At 39.4% G+C, this 13,121-nt stretch overlaps 1 protein-coding gene across 2 annotated transcripts in view; it reads left to right on the top strand.

Annotated features, from left to right (window-relative positions):
• Window positions 1-12,631, top strand: part of PIWIL4 (piwi like RNA-mediated gene silencing 4) — a 128,102-nt gene extending 115,471 nt beyond the window's left edge. For both annotated transcript variants that reach the window (XM_082340064.1, XM_082340063.1), the window contains exons 18-20: window positions 303-428; window positions 535-682; window positions 1,394-12,631. In XM_082340064.1, the coding sequence (XP_082196190.1) occupies window positions 303-428; window positions 535-682; window positions 1,394-1,510 (391 nt within the window). In that variant the 3' untranslated portion in view covers window positions 1,511-12,631. The remainder of the gene's footprint in view (window positions 1-302; window positions 429-534; window positions 683-1,393) is intronic.
• Window positions 12,632-13,121: the final 490 nt, after the last annotated feature.

The following is a 13,121-nucleotide window of genomic DNA, read 5'->3' as shown; positions in this document are numbered from 1 at the left end:
TCCCTGCCCCCCTTCAGTGATATAAGTTGGTCAAATGACTGAGCATACCACGCTTTTGCAACAAATGAAGACAGTCCTTGATTTAAAAAATTGTTTGTGTCTCTGGGGGAGGGGAGGTTGGGGGTAATTTTTCTTTTCTTTGTTTTGCAATGTTTCGCTGATCAATTAATTTATTTCATTTTAAAATTACCAAAAAAAAAAAAATAAATAAATAGAAAGTTGCATGGCTTGGTTTAACTCTCTCCAGATTATTTATTTATTTATTTATTTATTTATTTTTATTTTGCTTCTCTTATTCCAAGCCCCAAACTGTCAGTGATCGTGGTCAGGAAGAAGTGCCTGCCACGATTCTTGACGGAAACAGGCCGAACTCTGCAGAACCCACCACCTGGCACCATCGTGGATTCAGGAGCAACGCGGCCTGAATGGCAAGTCTGTTAGAAAATCCGTTTTTAACAAAGCTTTGACTGTGTGTGGTCAGGTTTGGTCCTGTTCTGCGAGCCTTCTTTCTCACAGTCCGTCTTTTCCCCTCAGGTATGACTTTTACTTGATCAGCCGGGTCACCTGTCGGGGAACCATTAGTCCCACCTACTATAATGTCATTTATGATGACAACGGCCTGAAGCCCGACCACATGCAGAGACTCACATTCAAGCTGTGCCACCTCTACTACAACTGGCCAGTGAGTGACAGCTGTTTATTTAGGTACAGAGTGGTACTCAAGGTGCCTACCAGGGAATTGTCACCCGATTCACCTTTGTGTCCCAACCCCTGGCACAATGCCTGATTTTCCACAAAGGAGGGATGAATGGATGAGTGAATGACTTCTTAAGTCCACAGTGGATGAAACCCACTCTATCATAGGCATAAAATAGCAGTAACTCTTATAATGCATTAGCATTGATAATTTCTAGAAGACTTTATTATATACATGTTCTTACGCCAGCCTGGGAGGAAATCAGGGTATTGTTATTTCCAAGTTACAGATGAGGCAATTGAAGACAACTCAGATGTTGTGTCTGGTGGGAAAGTAACAGGCTTGGCTCTGTTCTGTATTCCTATACGTTAGGCCCAGAGCTGCTCACCAAGTCCAAAGCCAAGATTTGCTCTGAGCCCCTTGGAACATCAAGTCGTAGGAAACTTAGATCAGCCCTAAGCATGTGGCTTGCAGGTCCCAGCACCGGGAAGCCAGACTGGCCCTCTCTGCTCTCCCATCTTGCTCAGTGAATTTAAGTTCCCAGGAGCGAGGGTGCCCTTTGTTGATTGAGTTTGGTTCTAATTGACTTACATTCTATCGTGTATAAAACTAGTGGATGAAAAAACTCGGGAAAATAATATCACTTTGAAGAGGAAGTTATCCTCTTAATCATTACCAATACTTTTTCCTCCTTAGGGCCTAATCAGTGTTCCAGCCCCGTGTCAGTATGCACACAAGCTGACCTTTCTGGTGGCACAAAGCATTCATAAAGAACCAAGTTTGGAATTAGCCAATTCTCTCTTCTACCTGTGATGACATGAACCACGGGCGTCCCTAGCGGAGGATTCTGAGGAGTCGTTGGTGTACTTCGTACAAATCTGCCATGAGCTCGAGGCTATGACTGGGGGAAGGAGATTGAGTTTAGTTTTTTTTGTTTTTTGGGGTTTTTTTGAGTTTAGTTTTAATTTATGGGGAAAAAAAAGAAACCCAAACAACTGAATCTGAAATGGTTCAAAAGAAATGTATGTTGTTTTATTTTAAAGAGTTATGTGCTTGGAGTGAATGCTCATTGTGGTGTATGGAATTAAAATGTACCATCACCTGGAAGTAATACCACAAAGCTAAATAGCTTCTAAGAAAATAAGTGTTTGCATGATGCTTTGATGGTAGGGGGGTCTACTTTCTACACTAAAATTTGCAGAAGTTTTCTTAAATTATGTTACAGAGCGTTTTTTGTTGTGTGGTTTAAATAGTTGTTAGAAAATAAAGAACACTCAGAGCATCACATGTGTGTTTATTGTTATCCAAATTTCAGTTGGCATTTCATGTGAATTTCATTATTTAAGGGTTTTCAGCAAAGACTCTTACCCAGTAGACCACTTCACCATCACTCTTTGAGTTATATTTCTAAAAATGAATATTTCACTTATTCTCTCTTTTTGAAAATTGAAGTATAGTTAATTTACAATGTTGTGTTAGTTTCAAGTGTACAGTAAAGTGATTCAGTGATATATATATATATGTGTATATATATATATATATTCTTTTTCAGATTTCACTTGTTCTCTTAGGGGATTTTATTTCACTTAGTAGCAACTGCTCTCATTGATGACCTTGCTTCCTACCGCACAGAAAAGACAGACGCCATCAGGAGAGAACTTGCACAGGCTATCATCCCATCTACCCACCTAAGGGCATCTCTATGCATAGACCCTGCCCCTCGCCTCATTATCATAAATAAACTGTGTCTGCGCTCCTGTGGAAGGCCCTCCACTGGTGTACTAAATCCCGTTGCCTCTGCTCTATCAAGAACACTGCTTTAGCAATCCTTCCGTCTCCCTTCTGCATTATCAATTTCCCTCTCACACTGGATTATTCCCATCAGCATTGTAAATATACTCTTATTGCTTCCATATTAAAACAGAAACATTTGCCCTCCAGCTCCCACCCCATTTCTTTGCTCCTCTTTACAGAAAAATGTACCCAATTCCGTACTCCACTCAGAATTTCACCACAACCACGAGAGCAAAATTGCTTTTGTCAAGGTGGCCAGTGACCTCCGTTTTATTAAATCCGAGGTCAATTCTCAGTTCTCATCTTCCCTGACCTGTCACAGCATTCGACCCAGTTGGTCATTTCCTCCATCTTGAGACACTCCACGTGGCCTCTAGGATAACACTCTCCTGGTTTCTCTCCTGTTGCATCCATCACTCATTCTCAGTTTCTTTTGCTGGTTTCTCCTCATCTTCTATCCCTTTCACATGAGACTGTCCCAGGGATGAGAATATTTCGATGCAGGAAAGTTCAGAGTTCCAGATTCTTCTCTCAGGGGAGAGGGTGTGTGAAAGGCTGCGGTGAAGCGGGGAGCAGAGAGCAAAAGGTTCTCTCTGAGGGATGAGGGGAAGCAGACACCAATACAGAGATCATTTAAGAGAGCACAGTCTTTTCCTATTTGAGAGTTTTGTCCAGGCTGGGCAAAAATGCACCCACCATGGGTCCACTCCAGTAATAGTAACAATAACCTTTTGTGGGGGGTAAGAGTGGAGGGGGGGTTAATACGTTGCAGGCACAGTGCCAAGCCCTTTACATACACATTTACTCTTCACGACAACTATATGAATTAGGCATTATAATGACCATTTTACAGGTGGTAAAACTGAGCCATGTGGCTAACCAAAGTTTATAAAATTAATAATTAATTGTGGAGCTAGAACTTGTCCTCAGGTGTGTTTGACTCCAAAGCCTGAGAGGTGAACCACAAGACTCTACTGCCTTAATAAAGGATTAAAAAAAAAATTTCTCCCAGAGTTCTTAGATGAGAGAGTGCCTTATATGCTTTAAAGTTGGCCTTGAATAGCAAGTCTTAGAGGCAAGGCACTGTATAAATCCAGAGTGGTTGTGTTTTTGTGTTGATGATGTGGTTTTCTTCCTTCCAAGTACAAGGATGATGTAAAGTGCCACCAGCTAACAGCCGGCTTGTATAAACCTACATGCGGCACGTTGATGAGACAAGCCACAGGCCTGTAGAGTTCTTCATCCTATTACCTATTAAGTACTGTTCAAGGTAGTGGCTCTTTACCATTTTAACCCACCAGGGGGCACACAAGGACTGTCGTATAGGCCGAGCCCTCTGCCTTTGCCTGGTCCGTGTGGTACAACAGATTGTGGAAGAATAGCCAACCCCAGGTGAGCTGCCAGAGGGCAGCATAGATTAGGAAACTCTTCATTTGAGCTCTGGTTCCAACTCTTTTAGCTTTGGGATGTGATTGGGATGTGATAACTTCGCCTCTATGAGACTGTTACCCAATTTGCAATATGAGAAGGGGTTGGAGTAGACCAGTAGCACTCAACCTTGGAAACATTAGAACTTCCTATATTTAAAAGCTTTGCTGAAGAACATTGGCACCTGGGCCCACCTCCAGAAATAATGATTTTATTGGTCTGAGGTGAAGTCTGATCATCAGGTGATCCTGATGGTTAGCCAGGGTTGAGGACTACTGGTCTAGGGCAGCACTGGGTTTGAATCCCAGAACCACCACTTACCAGCTGTTTGACCTTGGGCAAGTGACTTAACGTCTCTGAGCCTCAATGTATCTACCTGTAAAGACACCTAACAATGTTCACATTGTAGAAATGTGTAGAAATGTCCAGTCTACGGTCTCTGGGTTTAGTCAAGAGTGCCATGTGATTGTACTTCATGAGACATGAAGTGACATCATTTAGTCAGCAGATACTCACAGGTCCATGTAACGTGCCAGGCACTATGCTAGCTTCTGAATTCTTCTACAATCCTGCTTAAAGGAGAGCGTAATGTTTTCTCTAGATATAAGCAGTCTACCAGTTGCTGTTTTAGGGAGTGGGTTTTTTGGTTTTGCTTTTATTTGGGGTTGGAAAGCAGGCTCTGGAAGAGAGCATACTTTAAATACATTTCCATGGCAGCCGTGAAGGGCACTAATCACACCTCCTGCAGCTGGCTGACGGCCTCCAGCTGCTACGCTCAGGGTCCACTGCAGTGGTGATGTTGAGAGCAGGCTTACCCCAGGCTGCTCCTTGCCACTGACTGGGCCCAGCAGAGGTGCTAGATTTGGGCCATTTCTGCCCAACATGGGACTCTACTATTGGGCAGTCCTCTTTGACTTGACCAAGGCTTTCTCAGAACTGCCCTGTAGTCTGGGGCTCTTCCTACCAACCCATTTCCCTTCCCCCTCGCCTTTCATGGATGTCAGACTGGCATCTTGGTCTGCTCTCCCTACTTAACTACTCCCTCTCACTTTCATCCTTCACAGGCTTTTCTCTCAATAAATCTCTGAAAAGTCTAATTCTGCCTTGGTGTCTGTTTCTTGAGGGACTCAAACTGACACAACTTCCTTAACCACTAAGTCATTTTTAAGTTTTTAATAAAAATGAGCTGATTCTTAGTCTTAGGAATCCCCATTGACCACAACCTGAAATTTAAAAGAAAACTATTTATCTTGAGATGTCATATTTTTTAAATATTGGATTTCAAGTTAGCAACTTCCCATAGGACAGTTTACTCTTAAATCTTCCTAACACACTTCAACATCTCAGACATGAAATGCCTGCTTTTGAGAAGTGCTGTCAAATGCCTGAGTTTTGTTGCTCAGATTAATTTGTACTTTTCACTTTCAACTTGACCCATTACCCCCTGGCCAAGATAATCCAACAGTCCTGATGGGAAAGATGAGGAAAGGACTTGTTTTGAAGGGGGAGAGGGTGAGGATGACTGAAGAATTTAAGATGGAATCCAGTTCCTTCCAATTTATTGAGAAAGTTTAAAAAAATCCTTAATTAATTTTAAATTTATAAAAATAATAGACTTTCATTATGGAATATTTGGGAGGTACAAAAACATATAATGAGGTGGAAAAAAGTCACCAATACACCTACTACCCAGAAGTACATACTGTCAACACTCTGATATATACTTTTCATCTAGTCCTTTAGCTATACCCTACATAAAGTTTTATATACTTAATTTTTCACATATGATTATAACATGTTTTTTGTATTTTGTTAAAAATTTGGTAAGCATAAGTTTTAATGATTGAATAATATTTTATTGTACAGATGTAACAATTTCCCCTCTTTTTAAAAATTTATTTTCTTGAAATATAGTTGATTTACAATGTTAATTTCTGCTGTACAGCAAAGTGATTTTTATATATATATAAAAATATGTATTCTTTTTCAGGATATTGAATATAGTTCCCTGTGCTGTACACTAGGACCTTGTTGTTTATCCATTCTACACATAATACTTTGCATCTGCTAACCCCAAACTCCCAACCCATCCTTCCTCCATTCCACTGTATATTTCGCTCTTTATTGTAGCTCTAGGTTGTTTCGCATTTTTCCTTGCTATAAAAAGATGGAATAATTTTTCTTCACAGTATTTTGGGTTGGTTCCTTGGGTTAGATTCTTAAAAGTGAAATTAGTAAGTCAAAAAGTTAGAACACCTTTAAGGTGCTTGGTATATATTGCAAATTTTTTTCCCAAGATGTCATATCTTAGGCTCTCACAGCTAACAAGTTTTGTATATTCTCATTAGAAGCAAAATACTTTGTTAATATGGCATATGTCAGATAGTTTGTTTTTATTTATATATATTTGATTACTGGTAAAGGAAAACAATTTGAAAATGTTTATATATTTTTTTTTTGAATTTTATTTTATTTATTTTTTTATACAGCAGGTTCTTATTAGTCATCAGTTTTATGCACATCAGTGTATACATGTCAATCCCAATCTCCCAATTCATCACACCACCACCACCGCCCCCCCGCTGCTTTCCCTTCTTTGTGTCCATTCGTTTGTTCTGCACATCTGTGTCTCTATTTCTGCCCTGCAAACCAATTCATCTGTACCATTTTTCTAGGTTCCACATATAAGTGTTAATATACGATATTTGTTTTTCTCTTTCTGACTTACTTCACTCTGTATGACAGTCTCTAGATCCATCCACGTCTCTACAAACGACCCAATTTCGTTTCTTTTTATGGCTGAGTAATATTCCATTGTATATATGTACCACCTCTTCTTTATCCATTCGTCTGTCGAAGGGCATTTAGGTTGTTTCCATGACCTGCCTATTATAAATGGTGCTGCAGTGAACATTGGGGTGCATGTGTCTTTTTGAACTATGGTTTTCTCTAGGTATATGCCCAGTAGTGGGATTGTGGGTCATATGGTAATTCTATTTTTAGTTTTTTAAGGAAACTCCGTACTGTTCTCCATAGTGGCTGTATCAATATACATTCCCACCAACACTGCAAGAGGGTTCCATTTTCTCCACACCCTCTCCAGCATTTGTTGTTTGTAGATTTTCTGATGATGCCCATTCTAACTGGTGTGAGGTGATACCTCATTGTAGTTTTGATTTGCATTTCTCTAATAATTAGTGCTGTTGAGCAGCTTTTCATGTGCTTCTTGGCCATCTCTATGTCTTCTTTGGAGAAATGTCTATTTAGGTCTTCTGCCCATTTTTGGATTGGGTTGTTTGTTTTCTTAATATTGAGCTGCATGAGCTGTTTATATATTTTGGAGATTAATGCTTTGTCCATTGATTTGTTTGCAAATATTTTCTCCCAGTCTGAAGGTTGTCTTTTCGTCTTGTTTATGGTTTCCTTTGTTGTGCAAAAGCTTTGAAGTTTCATTAGGTCCCATTTGTTTATTTTTGTTTTTATTTCCATTACTCTAGGAGGTGGATCAAAAAAGATCTTGCTGTGATTTATGTCAAAGAGTGTTCTTCCCATGTTTTCCTCTAAGAGTTTTATAGTGTCCGGTCTTACATTTAGGTCTGTAATCCATTTTGAGTTTATTTCTGTGTATGGTGTTAGGGAGTGTTCTAATTTCATTCTTTTACATGTAGCTGTCCAGTTTTCCCAGCACCACTTATTGAAGAGACTGTCTTCTCTCCATTGTATATCCTTGCCTCCTTTGTCATAGATTAGTTGACCATAGGTGCGTGGGTTTATCTCTGGGCTTTCTATATTGTTCCATTGATCTGTATTTCTGTTTTTGTGCCAGTACCAAATTGTCTTGATTACTGTAGCTTTGTAGTATAGTCTGAAGTCAGGGAGTCTGATTCCTCCAGCTCCGTTTTTTTCCCTCAAGACTGCTTTGGCTATTCGGGGTCTTTTTTGTCTCCATACAAATTTAAAAATTTTTTTGTTCTAGTTCAGTAAAAAATGCCATTGGTAATTTGGTAGGGATTGCACTGAATCTGTAGATTGCTTTGGGTAGTATAGTCATTTTCACAATATTGATTCTTCCAATCCAAGAACATGGTATAATCTCTCCATCTGTTGGTATCATCTTTAGTTTCTTTCATCAGTGTCTTATAGTTTTCTGCACACAGGCCTTTTGTCTCCCTAGGTAGGTTTATTCCTAGGTATTTTATTCTTTTTGTTGCAATGGTAAATGGGAGTGTTTCCTTAATTTCTCTTTCAGATTTTTCATCATTAGTATATAGGAATGCAAGAGATTTCTGTGCATTAATTTTGTATCCTGCAACTTTACCAAATTCATTGATAGCTCTAATAGTTTTCTGGTGGCATCTTTAGGATTCTCTATGTATGCTATCATGTCATCTGCAAACAGTGACAGTTTTACTTCTTCTTTTCCAATTTGTATTCTTTTTATTTCTTTTGCTTCTCTGATTGCCATGGCTAGGACTTCCAAAACTATGTTGAATACTAGTGGTGAGAGTGGACATCCTTGTCTTGTTCCTGATCTTTGAGGAAATGCTTTCAGTTTTTCACCGTTGTGAATGATGTTTGCTGTGGGTTTGTCATATATGACCTTTATTATGTTGAGGTAGGTTCCCTGTATGCCCACTTTCTAGATAGTTTTTATCATAAATGGGTGTTGAATTTTGTCAAAAGCTTTTTCTGCATCTATTGAGTTGATCATATGGTTTTTCTTCTTTAATTTGTTAATATGGTATATCACATTGATTGATTTGCATATATTGAAGAATCCTTGCATCCGTGGGATAAATCCCACTTGATCATGGTGTATGATCCTTTTAATGTGTTGTTGGATTCTGTCTGCTAGTATTTTATTGAGGATTTTTGCATCTATATTTATCAGTGATATTGGTCTGTAACTTTCTTTTTTTGTAGTATCTTTGGTTTTGGTATCAGGGTGATGGTGGCCTCAGAATGAGTTTGAGAGTGTTCCTTCCTCCTTAATTTTTGGAAGAGTTTGAGAAGGATGGGTGTTAGCTCTTCTCTAAATGTTCTATAGAATTCACCTGTGACGCCACCTGGTCCTGGACTTTTGTTTGTTGGAAGATTTTTAATCACAGTTTCAATTTCATTACTTGTGATTGGTCTGTTCATATTTTCTATTTCTTCCTGGTTCAGTCTCGGAAGGTTATACCTTTCTAAGAATTTGTCCATTTCTTCCAGGTTGTCCATTTTATTGGCATAGAGTAGTTTGTAGTAGTCTCTTAGGATGTTTTGTATTTCTGTGGTGTCTGTTGTAACTTCTCCTTTTCCATTTCGAATTTTATTGATTTGAGTCCTCTCCCTCTTTTTCTTGATGAGTCTGGCTAATGGTTTATCAATTTTGTTTATCTTCTCAAAGAACCAGCTTTCAGTTTTATTGATCTTTGTTATTGTTTTCTTTCTTTCTATTTCATTTATTTCTGCTCTGATCTTTATGATTTCTTTCCTTCTGCTGACTTTGGGTTTTGTTTGTTCTTCTTTCTCTAGTTCCTTTAGGTTTAAGGTTAGATTGTTTATTTGAGATTTTTCTTGTTTCTTGAGGTAGGCTTGTATAGCTCTAAACTTCCCTCTTAGAACTGCTTTTGCTGAATCCCATAGGTTTAGGATCATCTTGTTTTCACTGTCATTTTTCTCTAAGTTTTTTTTTATTTCCTCTTTGATTTCTTCAGTGATCTCTTGGTTATTTAGTAACGTATTGTTTAGCCTCCATGTGTTTGTGTTTTTTACGTTTTGTTCCCTGCAATTGATTTGTAATCTCATAGCACTGTGGTCAGAAAAGATGCTTGATATGATTTCAATTTTCTTAAATTTACTGAGGCTTGATTTGTGACCCAAGATATGATCTATCCTGGAGAATGTTCCGTGTGCACATGAGAAGAAAGTGTAGTCTGCTGTTTTTGGATGGAATGTCCTATAAATATCAATTAAATGTATCTGGTCTATTGTGTCATTTTAAGCTTGAGTTTCCTTATTAATTTTCTGTTTGGAAGATCTGTCCATTGGTATAAGTGAGGTGGTAAAGTCCCCTACCATTATTGTGTTACTGTCGATTTCCTCTTTTATAGCTGTTAGCAGTTGCCTTATGTATTGAGGTGCTCCTATGTTGGGTGCATATATATTTATAATTGTTATATCTTCTTGGATTGATCACTTGATCATTATATAGTGTCCTTCCTTGTCTTTTGTAAGATTCTTTATTTTAAAGTCTATTTTATCTGATATGAGTATTGCTACTTCAGCTTTCTTTTGATTTCCATTTGCATGGAATATCTTTTTCCATCCCCTCACTTTCAGTCGGTATGTGTCCCTAGGTCTGAAGTGGGTCTCTGGTAGACAGCATATATATGGGTCTTGTTTTTGTATCCATTCAGCAAGCCTGTGTCTTTTGGTTGGATCATTTAATCCATTCAAGTTTAAAGTAATTATCAATATGTATGTTCCTATGTCCGTTTTCTTAATTGTTTTGGGTTTGTTTTTGTAGGTCCTTTTCTTCTCTTGTGTTTCCTACTTAGAGAAGTTCCTTTAGCATTTGTTGTAGTGCTGGTTTGGTGGTGCTGAATTCCCTAGCTTTTACTTGTCTGTAAAGCTTTTGATTTCTCCATCAAATCTGAATGAGATCCTTGCCAGGTAGAGTAATATTGGTTGTAGGTTCTTCCCTTTCACCACTTTAAGTATATCATGCCACTCCCTTCTGGTTTGTAGAGTTTCTGCTGAGAAATGAGCTGGTAACCTTATGGGAGTTCCCTCATATGTTATTTGTCGTTTTTCCCTTGCTGCTTTCAATAATTTTTCTTTGTCTTTAATTTTTGCCAATTTGATTATTATGTGTCTTGGCATGTTTCTCCTTGGGTTTACCCTGTATGGGACTCTCTGCAATTCCTGGACTTGGGTGGCTATTTCCTTTCCCATGTTAAGGAAGTTTTCGACTATAATCTCTTCAAATATTATCTCGGGTCTTTCTCTCTCTCTTCTCCTTCTGGGACCCCTATAATGTGAATGTTGTTGTATTTCATGTTGTCCCAGAGGTCTCTTAGGCTGTCTTCATTTCTTTTCATTCTTTTTTCTTTTTTCTGTTCTATGGCAGAGAATTCCACCATTCTGTCTTCCAGGTCACTTATCTGTTCTTCTGCCTCAGTTATTCTGCTATTGATTCCTTCTAGTGTAGTTTTCATTTCAGTTATTGTATTGTTCATCTCTGTTTGTTTGTTCTTTAATTCTTCTAGGTCCTTGTTAAACATTTCTTGCATCTTCTCGATCTTTGCCTCCATTCTTTTTCCGAGGTCGTGGATCGTCTTCACTATCATTATTCTGAATTCTTTTTCTGGAAGGTTGCCTATCTCCACTTCATTTAGCTGTTTTCTGGGGTTTTATCTTGTTCCTTTATCTGGTACATAGCTCTCTGCCTTTTCGTCTTGTCTATCTTTCTGTGAATGTGGTTTTTGTTCCACAGGATTGGAAACTGCAGGACTGTAGTTCTTGTTGCTTCTGCTGTCTGTCCTCTGGTGGATGAGGCTTTCTAAGAGGCTTCTACACGTTTCCTGATGGGAGGGACTGGTGGTGGGTAGAGCAGGCTGTTGCTCTGGTGGGCAGAGCTCAGTAAAACTTTAATTCACTTGACTGCTGATGGGTGGGGCTGGGTTCCCTCCCTGTTGGTTGTTTGGCCTGAGGCAACCCAACACTGGAAACTTCCTGGGCTCTTTGGTAAGGCTAATGGCGGACTCTGGGAGGGCTCAGACCAAGGAGTACTTCCCAGAACTTCCACCACCAGTGTCCCTGTCCTCATGGTGAGACAGAGCCACTCCCCGTCTCTGCAGGAGACCCTCCAACACCAGTAGGTAGGTCTGGTTCAGTCTCCTGTGGGGTCACTGCTCCTTCCCCTCTGTCCCGATGCACACCCTACTTTGTGTGTGCCCTCCAAGAGCGGAGTCTGTTTCCCCTAGTCCTGTCGAAGTCTTGCAATCAAATCCCACTAGCCTTCAAAGTATGATTCTCTAGGAATTCCTCCTCCCATTGCCAGACCCCCAGGTTGGGAAGCCTGACGTGGGGCTCAGAACCTTCACTGCAGTGGGTGGAATTCTGTGGTATATGTGTTCTCAGTTTGTGAATCACCCACCCAGCAGTTATGGGATTTGATTTTATTGTGATTGTGCCTCTCCTACTGTCTCATTGTGGCTTCTCCTTTGTCTTTGTATCTGGGGTATCTTTTTTGGTAAGTTCCAGTGTCTTCCTGTTGATGATTGGTCAGCAGTTAGTTGTGATTCCAGTGTTCTCGCAAGAGGGAGTGAGAGCACGTCCTTCTTGCCATTTGTATTTTTTGTTTGTGTTTTTCTTGACTTCTATAAGGCTTTTGTATTTTAAAGATATTAATACATTGTCATACTTTGGTAGCTATGTCCCTAATTTACCATGTGCTTTTAAATTTTGTTTATGTTGTCTTTTCAGCTTCAGAAATTTTAAGTTTATATATTCAAATGATCACTGTTTTCTTTTAATGTTATGAAAGCAGAGTGTGATTTGAAACCTAGAAAATCTATGCCTGTCTAGATATTTGACAAATATGACCTTTTTTTGGTTTTTATGTCCTTTCCTATAGTGCTGTGCATCCATCTAGATTATATTTTAGTGTAAAGTGAGTACTGTATCTAAGCTATTTTCCCCAAATGTGGAAGAGAATTGATGGGTTTAAAAGAGAACCAGGGGCTTCCCTGGTGGCGCAGTGGTTGAGAATCCGCCTGCCAATGCAGGGGACACGGGTTCGAGCCCTGGTCTGGGAAGATCCCACATGCCGCGGAGCAACTAGGCCCGTGAGCCACAATTACTGAGCCTGCGCGTCTGGAGCCTGTGCTCCGCAACAAGAGAGGCCGCGACAGTGAGAGGCCTGCGCATCGCGATGAAGAGTGGCCCCCACTTGCCGCAACTAGAGAAAGCCCTTGCACAGAAACGAAGACACAACACAGCCATAAATAAATAAATAAATAAATAAAATTAAAAAAAAAAAAAAGAGAACCAAATATAAATCCTGAAAATGAAAAATAGAATCATTGAAATAAATACCTCAATCGATTTGTTAACTGTAGACTAAAAACAGACAAAGAGAGGATTAATAAATCAGAAAGCAGACTTTAGGAAATCAGTAGATTTAGAATGCAGTACAAAGAGCTACACGTGGAGT

The sequence above is a fragment of the Balaenoptera borealis genome (genome assembly GCF_965194805.1).
Source record: "Balaenoptera borealis genome assembly, chromosome: 11".
NCBI classification, from domain to species: Eukaryota; Metazoa; Chordata; class Mammalia; order Artiodactyla; family Balaenopteridae; genus Balaenoptera; species Balaenoptera borealis.
Note: the sequence above shows the minus strand (reverse complement) of the source record. Positions and strands in the feature narration are given on the sequence as shown.